Source organism: Pelophylax lessonae (assembly GCF_965119305.1).
Source record: "Pelophylax lessonae genome assembly, chromosome: 3".
NCBI lineage: Eukaryota > Metazoa > Chordata > Amphibia > Anura > Ranidae > Pelophylax > Pelophylax lessonae.
This window is the reverse complement of record NC_138770.1, coordinates 553,847,819-553,870,420: the sequence shown is the minus strand read 5'-3', so window position 1 is coordinate 553,870,420 and position 22,602 is coordinate 553,847,819. Positions and strand designations below refer to the sequence as shown.

Below are 22,602 nucleotides of genomic sequence, written 5' to 3'. Positions count from 1 at the left end.
AACAAATGACCGTGCCTAGGTGATAATTGCTCTTTACCTGATACTGCTGCTATCTTGAGACTGTCTCAATCACAAATCTAGGCAAAAGACTGACAGCGCTGTATCTAGGTATACCCAAATACTTTTACAATCTTTAAAAGTGCTTAAATTATAAATCCTACCATGTGAAAGAAAAATTATTACTAAATTGATATTGTATCAAAAAGTATTTGCTTATCTGAGTATGTAATAAGTGTTCTGGTGCTCCCCATAAATACCCATATATAAATTTACAAATGTAACAAAAAGATGTTACAATGTTTAAAAGAAATACCCACAAGTGCTTTGATCAATCATTAGAGTTCATAATCCATTGAAACAATTCATTGAATTAATATGAATAAAGTGTCCAAAAATTGTGCCAAGTTAATGTGAAAATAAAAAATTGTGCGTTCCTCTTGTCTTAATATCAAGAAAAAATGTGATCCACCACCTCTTCTAATGAATTCACTCACCAGACAGAATGGCTGGTAATGTGATAAACCCGCATGCAAGCGGTTTCCTTTGTGGGGAGTGACAGTCTGCAGCCCTCTGGATCTATCTTTTAAAACTCTCCTCTCCCACTCTCGTTGGATATCCCAGGCAAGGAGGAAATCGATAATTTCTTTTTCACAGTAGGATTTATGATTTAAGCACTTTTAAGGATTGTAAAATTATTTATTTGGGTTTGCCTATACAGTGCAAATACTGCATAGTGTAGTAAGTAAAAAAAAAAGCATGAATATTTATTGGAATGATAAAAATGCACTCCCAAAGGTGATAAGCAACAGGTGGGTGAATAAGGCTGTGATGGAAACAAGAGACTGGCAACCTCAGATGGTGTATATCCAGCCTTGGTCCCAGGCTTGGAGAGAGAGAGAGGGTGTGAGGCTAGATGGCGACACCTTTGTGGGATCCCTTGTGCAGAGTACAGGACTCTGACTTGTAGCTGTAAACACAAGGACCACCTCTGCCTGATGTCACTTCTCAGGCGTGCGCAGTCAGATTTTGAGGCATACATGCCTCTTCATCAGCCTGACTGCATGAGGTTATCCACTAAGACTCTAAGAGTATAGGACTGCATTACAGGAAATGGCAAACGAGCAGAGGTTGACATCCCAATAATAAAGCTGGGCCTAAAGAAACCAGCCAAAGACAACGGGAGGGGGGCACCGCGAGCACAGGTACCCAATAAATAGTAAATAATGGATAAAAATATAAATTGGTAGAAATTACCAAGCACACCAAAGTAACAATATACAAAGAAAAAGAACACCTCCAAGCAATATTAACGACTTTGTGTGATCTTAAAGAGGTAGGCAAAGTGAGCGTGAAATATAATGTATCCACTGTACAATACCTTTTTATATAATTCCGACATGAAAATAAACCCCCTGCTTATTTTTGTTCTCCTCTTCTGGAGCTGGCGCCATTGCTACTGCTGTCTTCTGCATTTTTGCAGTCTAACACTTCTGCCCTTACCTGCTTTAATCGCCGGAATCCCACGCATGCGTCCAAGCAAACAGCAGACTACAGCTGGCAAATACATTCTCTCCCCTCTGCAGATCACTGGACCTGTCCTACTGTTTAAACCCCCATGTGACAAAGCAAGTCACATGGGGTGTATCAGAAAGCTGTGCAGAGGTCTGTACTCTCGCGGTTTTGCAATGCAATATGGCTGAGAATACATGATGGAGGCACGGCACGGGGCGAGCACATTAACGCCACACAGAACATGCCGTAAATAGCAGAAGATATGCGCATGCGCTAGTGATGTCATTCAAGTGGTCCAACCTCAAATTCAAGGGAACGGAAAAGGTTAGCACAAATGCAAAAACAGTAACCTATACATTTAATAGTAATTATTTAATAGCAGGGTTTGGAGTTTACTTAAGCAGAAGAACATGACCTTTCTCCAAAATAAGGCCGGGCTAAAACTGAAATATGAAAATATATTAAATGATAAACATTACTCTACTCTAGGGCTGGGCAAAAAATCGATTTTATCGATTTTTGTAGTGTAAAACGATTTTTATTTTGCAAACTCAAGTTTTTTGCCACAATAGTTTTTTCGGACTTTTCCGCCTTTCGTCCTTGTGCGTTACCATAGCGCGATATGAGCCCGCCCCGCGTAACCGACAGTACACACACACACACACACTAGAGGTCACTCAGGGGCCCCCATGGCCTGCACGCGGGACACTTACCTGTACAGGCGGGCCGCCCTGGGCTCCAGCCAGCTCCTAGTCCGCTGTACACCGCACAGCCAGGCCCGGGAACCGGCCACAACACACCGAGAACTCCCCAGTAACCGGACCACCGCCACTGCCATCTCTGCTCAGAGTCTACGAGGAACAAGCCAATCAGCGGCCACCGCCAGGCCTGGATGTGAGGTCAGCTGCCGGGAGAGGAAGCGGGCGGTGCGTCTGAGGGGAGGCGGGGTTATACCTGTACAGGGGCTGTGATAGGTACAGAGACTAGCCACACCTGTACAGCGCTTCTCCTCAGTCCTCCACACAGGTGTGAGCTCTCCTCCTGTGAGCCTTCCCGCCCCGCTCAGCGCCCCTCATTCCACACAGTCCTTGTGTGCTATCATGGCGCTATATGAGCCAGCCCCCGCCCCGCGTAACCATAGACAGTAAAAGAAGCGCGTAACAGTCAAAACAACATGGCAGCGTGGCTATATGTCTGCCACAGGCATGTTTCATTTTTTATATTCACAGTTCACACTATACTGAGAAGAGTTTATTTTTTTAATTGTAATGTTATGTTACAAAATTTGTAATTATCTGATTTCTTGAACAGAAAATTTAAGCTACTGTGAAGTTGTTGCACTTTTGTTTAAACCTGGGTTAAAGCTTCAAATTGTTGAATGACAGAGCCTCATTTACTTTTTGTTTTGGGATTCTACGCATTTTAACTCTTGAGGTCAATCATAGCAATAAAGTTGCACTTTTGACACTATATCTGATGTCTGCAGTCATTTTTTAAGTGCATTGAAAAAAAAATCGAATCGAAACTCAAATTTTTCTTTAAAAATCGAAGATTTTTTTTTTTTTTTTTAGGCAAAATCGCCCATCCCTACATTACTCCATGCGTGCAAACACGCATAATAGGTAACATTTTAACAAAATTAGCTCTATCACAGGATCATGATATGCCTTCCTCTGGATCAACTGGGGGTGTAGGATCATGTATATGTTTCTGTGTTGGTTGAACTGGGTAGACTTGTGATATAAAAGAAAAGGTGAATATACAGGTGCATCTTAAAGAATATCAAAAAATGTTTTTATTTCAGTAATTCAGTTCAAAGAGTGAAACTCATACATTATATAGGTTCATTACACACAGTGATATATTTCAAGCATTTCTTTCTTTTAATTTTGATGATTATGGCGTACAGCTAGTGAAAACCCAAAATTCAGTATCTCAGAAAATTTTGAATATTGTGAAAAAGTTCAATATTGTAGACTTATGGTGTCACACTCTCTAATCAGCTAACTCAAAACACCTGTAAAGATTTCCTGGGCCTTTAAATGGTCTCTCAGTCTGGTGACTTTGCATTTGTCCAGAAGACAGTAATTGACACCCTCCACAAGGAAGGTAAGTCACAAAAGGTCATTGCTAAAGAAGATGGCTGTTCAGAGTGCTGTATCCAAGCATATTAATAGAAAGTTGAGTGGAAGGAGAAAGTGTGTTAGAAAAAATTGCATAAGCAACAGGGATAACTGCAGCCTTGAGAGGATTGTAAAGCAAAGGCCATTCAAGAATTTGGGGGAGATTTACATGGAGTGTACTATGGCTGGTGTCAGTACTCCAAGAGCCACCACACACATATATATCAGACATGGGCTACAACTGTCATTCCTTGTGTCAAGCCACTCCTGAACCAGAGACAGTGTCAGAAGCTTCTTACGTGGGCTAAGGAAAAAAACGGGCTGGACTGTTGCTCAGTGGTCCAAAGTCCTTTCTGATGAAAGTTTTTAACCTTTTTTATTTGGAAATCGAGGTCCCAGAGTCTGGAGGAAGAGTGAAGAGGCACAGAATCCAAGTTGCATGAGGTCCAGTGTGAAGTTTCCACAGTCAGTGATGATTTGGGGAGCCATGTCATCTGCTGGTGTCGGTCCACTGTATTTTATCAAGTCCAAAGTCAGGACAGCCCTCTACCAGAAAATTCTGGAGCTCTTCATGCTTCCCTCTGCTGACCAGCTTTATGGTGATGCTATTTCATTTTCCATCTGAACTTGGCATCTGCCCACACTGCTAAAAAGTACCAATCCTGGTTTAATGATCATGGTATCTGTATGCTTGATTGGTCAGCGAACTCCCTGACCTAAACCCCATAGGGAATCTGTTGGATATTGTCAAGAGGAAGATGAGACACCAGATCCATCAACGCAGACTAGCTGAAGGCTGCTATCAAAGCAACCTTGGCTTCCATAACACCTCAGCAGTGCCTAAGGGTGATGCCATTGATGCAGTAATTAATGCGAAAGGAGCCCCAACCAAGTAACGAGTGCATACTATACTGTACATGGACATACAGTACTTTTCAGTAAGACCCCATTTCTGTATTAAACAATCCCCCCCCCCCCCCCCCCCCCCCCCTCTGAGGCTGATTTTATTCATTACTTTTGGTCCTGCCCATTGGTTTTTGATTCTGGTCCACAGTCGATTCCTTTCTATTTACCATCCTAGGTGTTCCTAATATATCCTACATCCTAAAAATAGCTTATTGGGTATCTTTGGTGAACTATCGGTCTCCACATACACTAAACGACTATTACCTGTATTATGTTTTCTCACTAAAAATACTATCCTCCTGAGTTGGAAAGAGACCTCGAGGCCCACTGTAACAACCTGGCCCCAATTGATGAACTTGTTCTGGGGTGAAGTCATCTGACTTTGCGATCGTGGGGACACGACCCAACCCCGATCTCAGTAAAGAGCCGATGACGCGGAAATGTTTATCGGCTCTCCTCACCTCACCCTGACAGTGTGAGGAGAGTAGAGCCGATTAGCGGCATATCCTCACATGGGAGACCTGTACGTATAATCAGGGCACTGATTATCAGCCCCAACAGTGCCCAGCAGTGATGCCAGTCAGTGTGCATCAGTTATGCCAATCAGTGCATATAAAATGCCAGTCAGTGCCGCCTATCAGTGCTGCATATGCAGCCCTGATAGGTGGCATTAATATTACTGCCTCCTCTTCAGTGCCATCTCATCAGTGCCGCCTCAACACACATCAGTGAAGGAGAAAAATTACTTATTTACGGAAACAAAGGGAAAAAATAGTTTTCATGTTTTTTTTCTTTAGCAAAAAATTTATAACCCAGCAGTGATTAACCACGTAAGGATCAGACCTATTTCTGACACGTGTGGTTTACAAGTTATAAAGTTATAATCAGTATTTTTTGCTAAAAAAAATTACTTGGAACCCCCAAACATTATATATATATATATATATATATATATATATATATATATATATATATATATATATATATTGCAGCCATTTGCTAAAATCATTTAGGTTCATTCTTCTTCCTCATGAATGTACACCTAGCACCCCATACTGACAGAAAAACACAGAATTGTTGACATTGTTGCAGATTTATTAAAAAAGAAAAACTGAAATATCACATGGTCCTAAGTATTCAGACCCTTTGCTCAGTATTTAGTAGAAGCCCCCTTTTGATCTAATACAGCCAGGAGTCTTTTTGGGAAAGATGCAACAAGTCTTTCACACCTGGATTTGGGGATCCTCTGCCATTCCTCCTTGCAGATCCTCTCCAGTTCTGTCAGGTTGGATGGTAAACGTTGGTGGACAGCCATTTTTAGGTCTCTCCAGAGATGCTCAATTGGGTTTAAGTCAGGGCTCTGGCTGGGCCATTCAAGAACAGTCACGGAGTTGTTGTGAAGCCACTCCTTCGTTATTTTAGCTGTGTGCTTAGGGTCATTGTCTTGTTGGAAGGTAAACCTTCTGCCCAGTCTGAGGTCCAGAGCACTCTGGAGAAGGTTTTTGTCCAGGATATCCCTGTACTTGGCCGCATTCATCCTTCCCTCGATTGCAACCAGTCGTCCTGTCCCTGCAGCTGAAAAACACCCCCACAGCATGATTCTGCCACCACCATGCTTCACTGTTGGGACTGTATTGGACAGGTGATGAGCAGTGCCTGGTTTTCTCCACACATACCGCTTAGAATTAAGGCCAAAAAGTTCTATTTTGGTCTCATCAGACCAGAGAATCTTATTTCTCACCATCTTGGAGTCCTTTAGGTGTTTTTTTTAGCAAACTCCATGCAGGCTTTCATGTTTCTTACACTGAGGAGAGGCTTCCGTCGGGCCACTCTGCCATAAAGCCCCGACTGGTGGAGGGCTGCAGTGATGGTTGACTTTCTACAACTTTCTCCCATCTCCTGACTGCATCTCTGGAGCTCAACCACAGTGATCTTTGGGTTCTTCTTTACCTCTCTCACCAAGGATCTTCTCCCCGATAGCTCAGTTTGGCCGGACGGCCAGCTCTAGGAAGGGTTCTGGTCGTCCCAAACGTCTTCCATTTGAGGATTATGGAGGCCACTGTGCTCTTAGGAACCTTAAGTGCAGCCGAAATCTTTTTGTAACCTTGGCCAGATCTGTGCCTTGCCACAATTATGTCTCTGAGCTCTTCAGGCAGTTCCTTTTGACCTCATGATTCTCATTTGCTCTGACATGCATTGTGATCTGGAAGGTCTTATATAGACAGGTGTGTGGCTTTCCTAATCAAGTCCAATCAGTATAATCAAACACAGCTGGACTCAAATGAAGGTGTAGAACCATCTCAAGGATGATCAGAAGAAATGGAAAGCACCTGAGTTAAATATGAGTGTCACAGCAAAGGGTCTGAATACTTAGGACCATGTGATATTTCAGTTTTTCTTTTTTAATAAATCTGCAGCAATGTCAACAATTCTTTGTTTTTCTGTCAGTATGGGGTGCTATGTGTACATTCATGAGGAAGAAGAATGAACCTAAATGATTTTAGCAAATGGCTGCAATATAACAAAGAGTGAAAAATTTTTAAGGGGGTCTGAATACTTTCCGTACCCACTGTATATGTATATATATCTCATATTATATTATAATTTTTTTTTTTTTTTTTTTTAGCAGAAACCCTAGGGAATAAAATGGAGATTGTTGTAATACTTTTGTCACACCGTATTTGCGCAGCTGTCTTACAAACGTAATTCTTTGGAAAAACATACACTTTTTTTAATTAAAAAAAATAAGAAAACAGTAAAGTTAGCCCAATTTTTTAATTTTTTTGTAATGTGAAAGAGAGTGTTACAACGAGTAAATTGATACCTAACCTGTCATGCTTCAAAATTGTGCATGCTCGTGGAATGGCAACAAACATTTTGTATTTAAAAACCTCCATAGGCGACGCTTTAAAAATTTCTACAGGTTACAAGTTTAGAGTTAGAGGAGGTCTAAGACTAGTATTATTGCTCTCACTCTAATGATCGCGGCAATACCATGTGTGGTTTGAGCACAGTTTACATATGTAGGCACGACTTGTGTATGCGTTTGCTTCTGCACGCAAATTCAGAGGGACAGGGTGCTTTTACTTTTTTTTATTTATTTATTTTTACACTGTTCCTTTTTTAAATGTTTGATCACTTTTATTCTTAATACAAGGAATGTAAAAATCCCTTGTAATGGAAATAAGCAGGACAGGTCCTCTTTAATGTGAGATCTGGGGTCAAAAAGACCTCAGATCTAACATCTACACTTAAAGCAAAAGAAAAAAAAAAAATGGGCCCTTTTTATGGCCGTTGGGCGGAAGTAATGTATGATGTCGCTCCGGTCCTCCAAGGCTAAAGAGTCGAGTGGTAAGCGACAAACGACCCGGAAGCGGCGGGAGGGGGGTTGGCACCTCTCCTGCCACCCATAAAAGTCACCATGCAGTGAATCAGCTGCTGGGACCACTTTTATTTGAAAGGAGACCGCCGGCCGCGCAGAAAAATACCGGGGATATGGCAGCTATCTTTGCCATAACCCCGGTATTTGACGTCAAAGTACCGACATAAATACACGGTGGGAGGTCCAGGAAGGGTTAAATAGACCAAAAGAGAGCTCTATTTTGTGTAAAAAAAAAAAAAAAAAAAAAAGCTTTCATTTGGATACAGTGTTGCGTGACTGCGCAATTTTCAGTGTGACAACGCTGAAAGCTGAAAATTGGCCTGTGCAGGAAGGTGGGTAAAAGTGCCCTGTAATGAAGCAGTTTATGAAAGCGGAACTAAAGTCGCTCTGCTCACATCCTCTCTAACGCCCGGGGGCTGCAAGGTGTCCTGTGTTGCACCCACACCGTGACTGCCGGCAAAGTAAGCAGATTTGCATATGCGCAACACTGTTTACATGCTGCAGAATGTGCCAAGCAAGCAGACAGGTAGGTGTGGTGTATTTTATTGCAGAAGAGACATTGCTTGTCTCTCTGCCTGCTCTCAAGTTTTAGGAAAATGCCTTCAGTTGTACATACAACCCCCCAATATCAAAATTCTACATAAAACAGAACATCTACATAGAAACAGAATGCAATGATTTTCAAATCTCCTAATCCCATATTTTATTCACAATAGAAATTAGAAAACAAGTCAGATGTTTAAATTGAGAAAAGGTACCCTTTTTAAAACCAGTGATGATCAGTCCCATAAATAAATGATCATTTTTCATGGTAACCTTTTTGTTGAAAACTACACAGCACATCAACAAAACAACGTAGTGCCTGCCTGATATTGTTTGTCTCCCCTCCCCCCCACCCCCCCAAGCATCCAATTTATATCTTGATTTAAAATTCCAGTCCGAGGTAAAATTGTACAATTTTTGGCTAGTGTGTACACAACTTTCAGCAGCCGATGCCGACATTTTCAACGAAAAAAAACGGAGGGACAAACACAAATTTTTATTGTCCGTCCCTAGACGACCAATTTTCGTTTAATGTGTATGCAGTACGTCCGCGAACAATCGGATACGAAAGACCAGGCATGATCTGAAGTTGCTGACGACCCAGAAGTCTAGGAACAAATTTCCCAAAAAAAAAATTAGGACGAGAAATTTCATGAACATTATGCACTGTGAACTAAAAATAGTTATGACTGCTGAGCATGAGAGCGAAAAATCTGAGGATATTTCATCCGATTTACGTCAAGTGTGTACGAGCCTTTAGTCTTATTGTTGTAAGATTGCAGTGGTATCATTCAGATGCTATGACAGTAAATGAGAACCTCCAGCAAATGTAGTTCTGACCAATTTCACACAGGCATTCTGTTGCTATTTTGCTTTAAGGTTACTGGATAGAAAAATGCAATTTACGTTTTACACATAATAAACTGGAAGCGTAGGGAGGTGATCTCATACTGCTAAAACTTCTTAATTATTACTTTTTTTTTTTTTTTTTTTTTCCCAGGCACTTGTTAACTTCTCAGATTATCAGATATTCTCAGAGTTGATTAAAGGCAAGGAGGAAAACTCCTTCTACAGAGACTGTGTCACCCAGATGCTCAGAGGCGTGATGGAGGAAGGTTGTCATAGCCAGCAACAAGTTCTCAAGTATCTTGGAGAGCGATTCCGTGTCAAGTTCTACCTCCCAGACTGGTATACTGATGAGCAAGCAGCAGAGTTCCTTCTAGAGTAAGCCATTTGTGACTAAAGGGAGGGATTGTCATTTACCATGAACATGACTTCTATAGTTATGGTTTAGGTTCTGTTTTCATATTTGTATGTATAGAGCTGCCAAAATAACCTTTGCAAAGATTTACATACAGAATCGGCAGAAAAAACTTAGGATCAGCATGTATTTTAGAATAAATGGAAGTGCTGTATATTGAGGTATACCTGTCAACTTATAGTTTGAAACTACTGTGATCTGTGACACAAAGGCCCAATGTAGAGCGGAGGACAAGGATCTGCAGTAACCGCTATCACAGAACAGAGTTGACTCTCTAGGGTTGGGACTATGTAGGCACTTAAGAATGGTCAAAAATTACTATAAAAAGTTTAATATTTATTGCTACAAAGATTAAAATTGAAAAATATAATCAAAGGTAGTACAATGTGATCATACATAATAGTGTAACACAGGGCTTGACAAATTTTCCTGAAATCTAGGAGCCAGCTAAAAAAGTTAGGAGCCAGTTTTTTTTTTTTTTAAACTAACAACCAAGCTTTATTTAAGAAAACGGATACTAAATTTACACATAAAGACGACTAGAACCCCACTCTCCTCTATAGCGCAATTGAATGAAAACAGACTGTCTGTCTCTTTCCATCCGATGCCATCTGATCCGATCCACGGGATGGATAGAAAATAGAACCACCAACCGTCTGCTTTTGGCGGACAGGATCAGATGGCGGCAGATTACTGCTCCATAGAGGAGAATGAAGGGTCCGATCAGGTCTGCCGGAAAAACTGACAGGCGGACCTGATCAGACAGCCCGTGTGAAAGGGGCCTTCGGCTGTGGCATGGCGATGAGGGAAAAAAAAAGATTATATATATATATATATATATATATATATATATATATATATATATATCATTATTTTTTTTAATAATTGGAAAAAAATATATTTTAATAATTAAAAAAAAAGAAAAAAATATTATTTAGTTGTTACATTTAAAAAAATAAATTAAATTAATAAATAACCACACTCCCTGTCAAAGGTAACTAACTGGACAGGGAGATGGCATTGTGAACAAACAGGCAGTGGAAACAGTAATTACAACAGTCATTACTCCCGGCCACCACAAGAGGGTGCCAGTTCCCCATTGGAATCCTCTCATCTCAAGTAGGCCGAAAAGCCGGGGCCTCAATTTTCGGACGGCCCGAAAGTCCGTGCACTCCGTGCGCGGAAGTCCGTGCAAAAATGACAGGACACCTTCTGCAGGGCACCCCAGGCGCCAGGTCGCTAATTCTAGTTGCAAATGCGACCTGGCGCCCGGGTTTTGTCGAGGCCTGGTGTAACAATTTTTTAAGACAAAAGAGCTGTGCAAACATAGGAACGACACCTCTTACCTTCTTTTATACAAATTTTTGACCATTGTTAAGTGCCTACATAGTCCCAACCCTAGAGGGTCAACTCTGTTCTGTGTATATCAGGGATGATCGCACTCTACAGCGCCTAGCCAGATATTATAGTAACCACCATCAGGGATTTAGTCTACTTAACCAGTTACTACCCGCCCGCCGTCAAATGACGGAGCAGTGTACCTATTATCCTGGGACGCCGTCATATGGCGGCGCACCAGAACAGCCTCTCTCGCGCGCCCCCGGGGGCGAGCGGAGCGGCGATCGTGACCGCGCCGTGTTGCTAGGACACGGCGCGATCCCGATCTCGGTAAAGAGTCAATGACTCTTTACCCATGTGATCGGCTGTGTCCAATCACAGCCGGTCACATGTAAATGAGGAAGTGCCGTTATTCGGCTCTCCTTGGCTCCCACTGACAGTGTGTGAGCCGAGAAGAGCTGATCAGCGGCTCCTCCATAATAGGGGACACAGGGAAATGTAATCAGGGCACTGATCACCACTGACCCTTGACCGGTTCTTTGCCAGTCTTTTGGGTCCCCAATGCCGCCTTGCTAACTGTGAGAACTTGGCTGTGACTCAGTGTGGCTTCACTGCTCTGTGAATGGTCTCGCAGCCTTCTGAAGCTTGACATGTGGGCAGAGGGGGTCTGAGCTGTCAAAAACCAGGTACCAGCTCCCCAAAAAAATAAAAAAAAACCCTTCCAAAAGTTGAAGTAGGGGGGTTGAAGAAAGCAGAAAAGTGAAACCTTTTAGGTGAAGTTTCACTTTGAGTGTTTGAGCTATCTTTAAATAAAGTTAAGACTACAGTATCCATTTTTAAAGACTATACTGGCATTGAATGGGTTCACATTGTGATCGATGAACAGCTTTTTGCAATGTGAAATATTTTCTGATTGCACTGTGCTAAACACTATTTTTTCACTTGATTTTCCAGACAGTGTATTTGCATACACCTTAAATCCAACTTAGAAAAATTCCACATGCTGTGCTATATGACTCGAAAGCTTTTCACTTTTGCTAAGGAAGAGTGTATGGAGGAAAATCCTGACAGCTTAATGACCCATGAGGTTTTGACCCCAGGACAACTGTTTCTCATGTTTTTAAAGGTTTGTTTTTTAGCTTTTAAAATGGGAACATTATCAATGTTCAAAGGATTGTTAAAATGTAACATGTATCACTCTTTGCCTTTGCACTGTCCTGTGCATATACAGGGTAAAGCAACAGATTCACTTTAAAGCCGGCCCATGCAGCAGCCGATTGCCCTTTGCTCCCCCATCATGGAAAAGAGGCTCTGTATAAGCCCATTGAAGATTCTGATTGTACCTTCCACTGTACTGAAGACTCTCACCTTCCACTGTGCTGAGAAATCTACCCAGTGTATAATCCACACTTTTTAAAATGCTGCAGTTTTAGAGGAAGCAGTAAAAATGCGGCTCAACTGCGTGTTTCTACTGCCTCCAACCACAAGTATAAACTAAGCCTAGGACTTGTAACACCTTTTTGTTTTGATACACATACAACACAGAAAAGTGACTACCTCTGCCAATAGTTTATTCCAAGCATCAACTACCCTTTCAGTTAAATACTTTCCAAGATTCGTTTTGAACTTTCCTCCAGTTTGTTTGAGGTCATGTCCCCGTGTTCTTGATTTGGACTTCATATTAAAAATAATGCCCTCTTGAACATTATTCACCCCCTTGATGTATTTTAAGGTTTCAGTCATGTCTCCCATTTCCCTTGTTTCCTCCAGACTGTACATATTTCCTGAAGTAGCTCTTGATGGCTTTTATCCCCCCCCCCCCCCCAAACCTTTCACCGTTTTTGTTACCTGTCTCTGGACTCATTCTGTCTTATCAATATCTTTAAGTGAGGTGTCTAGAACTGGACACAGTATTCTAAATGAGGTCTCACTGAAGATCTATATAGAGGAATTCAAACCTCCTTCCTCCTGCTGGTGATTCCTCTAGTGATGCATCCTAAAATGCTATTTAGTTTGCCCACTGCCTGGTCACACTGTTTGCTCATTTTGCAATCATCTGAAATTAGTACCCCTAAATCTTTTTTTTTTTTTTTTTTTTTCTTTAGTGCTGGCTAACACTGTATCCCCAATGTAGTACTCTTTCATGGGATTCTTTTTCCCAAGGTGCATTATTACATTTGGAAACATTGAACTGCAGTCTTCACTGCTTTGACCAATCTTCCCGCAATGCCAAATCCCTTTCCATGTTAGACGTATCATCCCTATCAGAAAAAGACATACCTTGCCCAACAAACCTTTTAGTTATATCACACATAGATTAACCACTTTACCCCCAGCCCTATTTCGGACACTTTTTGTTCACAAGTTAAAACCAGTATTTTTTCCTAGAAAACTACTTAGAACCCCCAAACATTATATATATTTTTTTAGCAAAGACTCTGGAGAATAAAATGTCGGTCATTGCAAAATTTTTTGTCACGCGGTATTTGCGCAGCGGTCTTTAAAACGCCATTTTTTTGGAAAAAATTTGAAAAATCACATTTCACTGCATTTAAAAAATACTAAACAGTAAAGTTAGCCCATTTTTTTTGTATATTGTGAAAGATGATGTCACGCCGAGTAAATAGATACCAAACATGTTACGGTTTAAAATTGCGCCCCCCCCCCCCCCCCCCCCGTGGGATGGCGACAAACTACGGTCAATAGAGATCTCAATCTGCGACGCTTTAAATTTATTTAACGGTTACCAGTTTAGAGTTAGAGTGTAGCTCTTTTTTTAAAATTATTGCGCACGCTCTGGCGATCGCGGCGATACCTCACATGTGTGGTTTGAACAGCGATTTCATTTGCGGCTCGACTTAAGTATACGTTTTTTTTTTGTGCTTGAGCTGACGGGGGCGGCTAAATGTTTTTTTTTTTTTTTTCCTATTTATTTTTTCTTTTTTTTTAACTTTATTACAGGTTTTTAAAAAAAAATAAAAAATCTGATCACTTTTATTGCTGTCACAAGCAATGTAAACATCCCTTGTGACACCAATATGTAGTGACAGGTACACTTTATGGAGGGATCGAGGGTCTAAAAGACCCTAGACCCCTCCACTACACTTCCCTGTATGCAAAACGCCAAAAACTGCATTTTTGCATACAGCCGTTTTTCAAATCTGCCGCCTTTTGCAGCACAGTAACCCGGATGTGACGTCATGGACGCCGCCTCCGGGTTACGTCATCGGGACTCCAGCCGGCGGACGCGCCGGCTGGGTGCTCGGGGCTCCCGGTGGGACGGGAGCCCCGAGCAAAGCCACGGAAGGCGGCGGGAGGGGGGGGGGACGTCCCCTCCCGCCGCCCCGGGTAACGATCGAGCGGCTCCCGAGCCGCATCGATCGTTACCGACGGAAAGCCAACCGTCGGCTTCAAACAACGGTACCGGGATGATGCCTCTAGCTAGAGGCATCATCCCGGTATAACCACTCAAAGTCAGCCGACGTAGGTCTACGTGGCTGGTCGTTAAGTGGTTAAATAAAACTGGATCCAGTACAGAGCCTTGTGGAACACTACTAGTGTCTGGGCTCTGTTCTGAGTGAACCCCATTTACGACACTCTGGTATCTATCCTTTAGCCAACTGTGTACCCACTGAACCACTTGCCGACCGCCGCACGACTATTTACTGTGGCAGGCAGCCGCTCCTGGGCAAACCGACATAGGGCTACGTCGCTCGCCCAGGAGCCTGTAGGGGGCGAGCGCGCGCCGCCACTCTTTCACAGGGATCCCCGCGCTTGTGGCCGGCGGCTCCGATGTCCGCCGGCCACTCGCAATCTACCGCAGGAGAGAGAGAAAGGCAGATGGCTAATGTAAACACAGCTGTCTGTCATTCTCCCTGATGTAAGTGCAGAGACTATACGATCCTGCTATGTAGGATCGTATGTCTCTGTGGTTACATCACAAGCCACGCCCCCCCCACAGTTAGAATCACGCCCCTAGTGATACATTTAACCCACTGATCACCAATAAAGTTAACCCCTTCCCTGCCAGTGTCATTTTTACAGTAACCGTGCATATTTATAGCACTGATTACTGTAGTAATGTCACTGGTACTCCCAAAAGTGTCAAATATGTCAGTCAGGGGTCCGATCTGTCTGCCGCAATGTCGCAGTCCCGCAAAAAAAATCGCGGATCGCTGCCATTACTAGTTTTAAAAAAAAAAAAAAAAACAACAATAAAAATGACATAAATCTTTCCCGTAGTTAGTTATTAAACGAAATAACTTTTGCGCAAACCATAATACGCTTATTGCGAATTTTTTTTTTTTTTTTTTTTTTTTTTTTTTTTACCAAGAAATATGTAGCAGAAAACAAATTGGCCTAAAATGTTAAATTTTTATTTTTACATTTTTTTTTTTTTTGAGAATTTCATATAAATGTGAAAAATATTGTTATTTTTTCAAAATTGTCGCTCTTTTTTTGTTTATAGCGCAAAAAATAAAAATCGCACAGGTGATCAAATACCACCAAAAGAAAGCTCGCTCTGTGGGGAAAAAAAGGATGTCAATTTCATTTGGGTACAGCATCGCACGACCGCGCAATTGTCCGTTTAAAGTCACGCAGTGCCGAATCGCAAAATAGGGCCTGGTCTTTGAGCAGCCAAATCCTCCGGGGCTTAAGTGGTTAAAGGTTAAGTCCTAGCTTGTACAACTTTTGTATTTGATCATTATGTGGAACTCTATCAAATGCCTTGCTGAAAGCAAAATATGCTATGTCCACAGCACCACCCTGGTCCAAAACATTGGTAATATAGTCAAAAAATATAATCAGATTAGTTTGACACGATCTGCCCTAAGTAAAGCCATGCTGCCTTTGGGTCCAGCAAGTTGTGTATTTTTAAGTGATCAGTGATCCTTTTCATGTGATTCCATTAACTTGGCGACAGCTAAAGTTAAACTCACTGGCCTGTAATTGCCAGTTTCTACCTTGCTGTCCTTATGCATAGGTACAATATTAGCTGTCCACCAGTCATTGGAAACTTCTGGAATGCATTTATCTGATTTAAACTGAATGTTCAGTTGGGCTTAAACTAAATCCTAATGTGATTTTTTTTTTTTTTTTTTTTTTTTTTTTTTATCTTAATGTAGGAAAAAATGGAAGGTTGGCTTGTTGCTGCCAAACTCAACTTGGACAAGAGAGCTCAGAAACCCAATCTAGTTCTCAACACAGAGTCCATCATGAGGATATTTGGTAGAACAACTGATCTCACACGAGCCTGTGAATTTTTGCTGGCTACTGGAAATCTTCGCTCTAAAACTGGTAAGCTGAGGCTAAGTATGTGGAAAAGAAGGCTGGTTGAAAACTAGAGTGCTGTGCTGGGTTTATTTAAAGTTATTTAATTCTTTATTTCCATGGGTTCCATTGGAGGACACATTAAATTCATATCCATTTAAATTTCCAATAACAGTACTTTTACATATTATTGCATGTGTCATAATAACACAAAAGAATACTGCCAGAACTGGCAGAATAATATTGTTGGACTTTTATGCAATGCCTCTGGATGTTTTTAAAACGTTGGGTAAGGGCCACTGGCAAATAAAAGAATGGGGGATGTTTTCTTTGATATGCAATGTACTGCCAATATGGGAATTTATAGAATTTATTATCATACATGCTATATCATTATTTGCAATGTCTGATGGGAATATGGCCAACTACTTTACTTCTGAACTTCTTACTGGGCTGATGTTGAATTTTTATTACGTGGGTCAAACGAAACCCCGGGAGCTCCTGCGCGTCGTTATTTACTGGCCTCTATAGCGCAGCCAAAATTTTTGACTTGGAACGTCTGTGGCCTGAGAGATGAATTAAAGAGGTCTGCTGTATTTGCCATTCTTAAACGCCAGAGGGCAGACGTTAGAGTGTTGGTGGAGACCCACTTGGAGGCGTTGCGGCGTCCCTGGATAGGCTGGACGTTCCACTCCATGTTTACCTCCCACTCTCGGGGAGTGGCCATCCTGGTTGCCAAATCTGTGCATTTTGAGCTCCGGGGGTCCCTAGTAGATCAATCGGGGAGATATGTGTTCCTTCATGTACTGTTATATGGTGAACTCTTCTTAAATATAGCCCTTTTATGTACCTCCCCCCCCTTTACGTCCTCGATTCTAATGGAGGGTCTGGATTTCATGATGTTGCACCCCCGGGTTCCAGTGCTTTGGCTCGGGGACTTTAACACCATGAACCCCAGCTTGGACAGACTACATACCCCTGGGTACTCTGTCCTCGCCTGTCATGACCAGGTTTGCTAGACTGGTGGCGGAGTTCAACTTACTTGACACCTGGAGGGTTAAATACCCCTCTGTGAGGGCCTACTCGTGCTATTCACTATTCTATGTCCCGCATTGATTTTATCCTCCTCCTCCCCTACACTACTTCCCAGGCTGCTGGTTGCGGGCTTCTCTGCCAGGAGTCTATCGGACCACAGCCCCTATTGGGTGATGGTTGCACTCCAGCATGGATGCCCTGCACTCGCCTGGCGGCTTAATCCAATCTGGCTCACCCTCATTCCTGAGGAGGGGGGGCTTAGAGACCATCTGGCAACAACTTTTTGATGACAATGACCACACTGTCTCCTCTCTGGCGGTTTGGGAGGCGTTCAAACTTCATGCCAGGGCAACTCTCTCACTTCTAGTGTCAACAAAATTAAATCTGACTCCACGGCCTATATCCAGGCCACCCAAAACGTAACCGCTGCTGAACGGGCCTTTGTAGCTGACCCAACACTCCCTGCTGCTGCACAACTCAAACTGATGACCAGGGTGGTTGCACAGTTGGAATATGTGAGGGCTCGGAGGAAGCTTTTCTTCCAAAAACAGAAGCTTTATGAACATGGGGAGAGGGCGGGGTAAGCTCCTAGCCTATCTGGTACATAGCAAGGACAGGCCCCCGGTGGTGATTAGTTTGTGCCCCCAGGGGGAGCCCCTATAGCTGACCCTAAGCTAGTGGCAGAGAAATTTTAAAGACTTCTTCCAAGACCTATACACCTCTACTGCCCCTGTGGATGCCTCCCCAATGTCCTCGACTGATCCCCCTCAATTGACAACTGCACAGGTGGAATTGCTGGAAGCCCCACTTACACACGAAGAAATAGTCGAAGCGATATCCAAATTCCCCTGGTCCAAGTCTCCGGGCCTAAACGGTCTAAGAGTAGAGTTCTACTCCTTGTACTCTTGACGTACTAGTGCCCAAACTTTTGACGTTATTCGAGCAGGCTTTTGAAACCTCCACCTTGCCTCCCTCCATGCGGGAAGCCTTAATCGTACTAATACCTAAACCTGGCAAGGACCCCCATCAGCCGGAATCATATCGCCCCATTTCTCTCTTGCAGGTGGACATCAAAATTCTAGCCAAAGTACTCTCGATTAGGTTAAATAAAGTAATCCTCTCCCTGATCCATGCTGACCAGTCGGGATTTATGCCGGGCAGGAACACCTCATTCAACCTGAGATGGTTGTTTATGAACTTGCAGGCCCGTCATGACAACTCTGGCACTAGAGTGGTGGTGTCTTTAGACACCGTTAAGGTATTCGACTCTGTTGAATGGGGATTGCTTTGGAAATGCTTATAGATTTATGGGTTTGGCCCCAATTTTAGCCGTTGGGTGAGGATCCTATATCAGGCACCTGTGGCCAGAGTCCTGGCAAATGGCTGGACGTCTGATATTTTCCCCCTTACTAGGGGCACCCGGCAGGGTTGCCCTTTGTCCCCTCTCCTATATGCGCTGGTAGCGGAGACGCTCGCTATCGCAGTACGGGCACATCTGGACATGGGGGGCCTCCGGGTGGGTTCTTTTAGAGGAAAAAAATCTGGATTTATGCTGACGATACACTGCTTTTCTTGGCTGACCGGGGTGATTCCTCTGATTGAGCAATTTGGTTGATTTTTCGGGCCTTAAAATCAATTGGGACAAGTCCCAAATGCTGCCAATTGAGGACCTGTCTTCCTTCCCGATCAGTCCAGATCTCCCCCTACGGAGAGTAGACCGCATCAAATATCTAGGGGTCCAGGTAACGAATACACCGGCAGACTATGTACCTGACAATCTTAAGCCCCTGTTTGCCCTGGTTAAAGCCAAGACCCAAACTTGGGCCCGCCTCCCCCTCGGGGTGATGGGCCGTGTTAATCTTGAAAAAATGGTGCTACTGCCCAAGTTACTCTGTGCTCTGGCATTCACCGGTTTACCTTCCCCTTAACTACTTCCTACAGTTGGAATCCCTCCTTAAGACATTCGTCTGGGGGCCCAGCAGACGTAAGCTCTCTTGGCGGAAACTCAAGAATCACACCGACCGGGGTGGAATGGCGCTCCCTGACTTTAACCTTTATTATCTGGTGTCACAACTTTCTCAACTCTTTCACCTTAGAAACACTGACAAGGCAAGATTCCTTGCTTCCTCCTGGGCACATGTATCCACGGATCCGTTGTTGATTGTGGTAACGGGACTCCGCGGGGCTGAGATACCGGGAGATAGTAAATCCATGCTCTTCCACTAAAGACGAATTTGGGATGTGGTGTCCGATAAATTAGCTCTCCCCCCACTTCATGATCATACACCGTTGTGGCATAACACCCTGCTTCCTGAGTTCTCTCTTGTCCCGGATGCGCATGCATGGGCCCAGCTTGGAATCTGTTTTCTCACACGTACTCACGAATGGCACACTCAAGACCTTCGATACCTGTCAATATGGGTTTCCGAACTACATATATTTTCGCTACCTGCAGATCCGTCACGCGTTTCACACGCAATTCCCACAGCCTATTCCTGACATTGCCCCAGTTCCTATATTGGCGGTTGTTGGGAGTTCCGATCCTAAGCATCTCATCTCGATCCTCTACAATATGCTACATCTATCTGCCTCTACAGTGCTGGCGTATGCCCCTATGATTAAATGGGGAGAGGGATGTGGGTGGGTTGGAGGATGAGGAGTGGGGTGACGCACTAGATACATGTAAATTAGTTTCTCCCAAGCTGTCTGACCATCTCACCCAAATTTATATCCTTCACCGTGCTTATCTCACCCCCCTCATGACTGCCAGATATAGAAAAGACACTTCTGATCTCTGCCCCATGTGCCGACTGGAACGAGGTACCTTTTTATCACCTACTTTGGAGCTGCCCGGAACTACAGGGATTGTGGATGCAGGTTGTCAGATTCCTGCATGACACTATGGGCTCCCCCCCGACACTGCTCCCTAAACCGTGCCTGCCTGCTGGGGGTATTCCACGATACCAGTATGGACAAATTTACCACCCTTTTCTTGCATGAGACACTATTTCTTGCTAGGAAAGTGATAGCACAACAGTGGATGTGCGACAACCCCCCCCCCCCCCCCCCCCACATTCATATCTGGCTCTGAGAGGTTAACACGCTTCCCTACAAAAAGTTAATCTATACCCACAAGGTTGTCCCTCTAAATTTAATATGGGACAGATGGTTGCAGGCCCCAGAGACGTGCATTTGAAACTTGAGCTGCTGTCTGACCATGTTCACCCCACTGCTCTCGTGTTTCCTGTTTAGAACCTAGACCCGATACTGCTACAACTATGTAACTCTTGCACTTATTTGAAAGTGATGGATGTACTTTTATATATGTTGACACTCCATGTTTCGCTCTTTTCCCATGGCACTTGCTTTGTTTTGTTTTATTTGCATTTTCTTATCAATAAAGAACCTGTTTGATTCAAAAAAGAATGAGGGAAAGAGAGAGGGGGGAAAAAAGGGTAAGGTGGTAAAGGAGTATTTCTGTCTAGGATCTTTACTGGGGCGACCTTCATCTGGGGTTGTTGAATACTGTGCAGACTGTTAACCAGAGGATTTATGTTATCCGGAAGTTCTCTGATCTTCCCCTGAGATGAAGTTGGGTCTTTCATGGCCATAGTTTCGTTCACTCTAGCAAACTATTAAGCAAGAATGGGAACGGCCAACGACCTCCGATTTTCTTGGGGTACAGGCATTTTAAAGCCTAATATAAACTATATTTGATTTTTTGTATTTTTTACTACGATTTATTACTTGGTTAAATGAAAAATAATGTATCTGTCCATTTTCTTTGAGTAATGGTCTATCTTCCTGTCTTATTTTTTTTTTTTTCTTCCTAAGGTCTTGGTATGCTCCAGACCTCTGGTCTGGCAGTAGTTGCAGACAAGTTGAACTTCATTCGGTATCTCTCACACTTCCGCTGTGTGCACAGAGGTGCTGCATTTGCGAAGATGAGAACCACAACTGTTCGTCGTCTCCTGCCAGAATCTTGGGGTTTTCTATGTCCAGTACACACACCTGATGGCGAGCCCTGTGGGCTTATGAATCACATGACTGTGACGTGTGAAATTGTGACTCAGACCTCCATCAATGCTCACGTGCAGGTTTTGCTATGCACATTAGGCGAGTATCTGTTGATTTACTTTCACGTTTGCCTATTCTGGGTTTTTGTGAAGGTATCTGCTTTTATTAAATGATTGAATACAAAGCTTCCTCTGCAGCACACAGCCCGACTTGATTTTGTTTCACGATTGGCATGGTAAGTTTGCATCCTGCTGCTGCCAGAACAGTTCGATATACTATACAGTATCTATCAAAAGTGAGTACACCCCTAACATTTTTGTAAATATTTTATTCTATCTTTTCATGTGACAATCTGAAGAAATGACACTTTGCTACAATGTAAAGTAGTGAGTGTACAGCTTGTATAACAGTGTATATTTGCTTTACCCTCAAAAAAACAACACACAGCCAATGTCTAAACCGCTGGCAACAAAAGTGAGTACACCCCTAAGTGAAAATGTACAAATTGGGCCCAATTAGCCATTTTCCCACCCTGGTGTCATGTGACTTGTTAGTGTTACAAGGTCTCAGGTATGAATGGGGAGCAAATGTGTTAAATTTGGTGTTATCGCTCTCACTCTTACTGGTCACTGGAAGTTCAACATGGCACCTCATGGCAAAATACTCTGAGGATCTTTAAAAAAAAAAAAAAAAATCTTTCTCTATATAAAGGTGGCCTAGGCTAAAAAAAGATTGCCAAGACCCTGAAACTGAGCTGCAGCACGGTGGCCAAGATCATACAGTGGTTTAACAGGACAGGTTCCAATCAGAACAGGCCTCGCCATGGTTGACCAAAGGAGTTGAGGGCACGTACTCAGCATCATATCCATAGGTTGTCTTTGAGAAATAGACATTTGACTGCTGCCAGCTTTGCTGCAGAGATTGAAGGGGTGGGGGGGTCAGCCTCAGTGCTCAGACCATACGCCACACACTGCATCAAATTGGTCTGCATGGCTGTCGTCCCAGAAGGAAGCCTCTTCTAAAGATGCACAAGAAAGCCCGCAAACAGTTTGCTGAAGACAAGCAGACAAAGAACATAGATTACTGGAACCATGTCCTGTGGCTGATGAGACCAAGATAAATTTATTTGGTTCAGATGGTGTCAAACGTGTGGTGGCAACCAGGTGAGGCGTATAGAGACAAGTGTGTCTTGCCTACAGTCAATCATGGCAGTG

General features: G+C 43.1%; 1 protein-coding gene across 1 annotated transcript in view; it reads left to right on the top strand.

The window, feature by feature from the left end:
* The window catches only part of POLR1B (RNA polymerase I subunit B), an 81,658-nt gene that overhangs the window by 20,786 nt on the left and 38,270 nt on the right, over positions 1-22,602 (top strand). The window contains exons 6-9 of the mRNA XM_082250157.1: positions 9,467-9,690; positions 12,020-12,191; positions 16,192-16,363; positions 21,206-21,487. Of these exons, the coding sequence (XP_082106283.1) occupies positions 9,467-9,690; positions 12,020-12,191; positions 16,192-16,363; positions 21,206-21,487 (850 nt within the window). The remainder of the gene's footprint in view (positions 1-9,466; positions 9,691-12,019; positions 12,192-16,191; positions 16,364-21,205; positions 21,488-22,602) is intronic.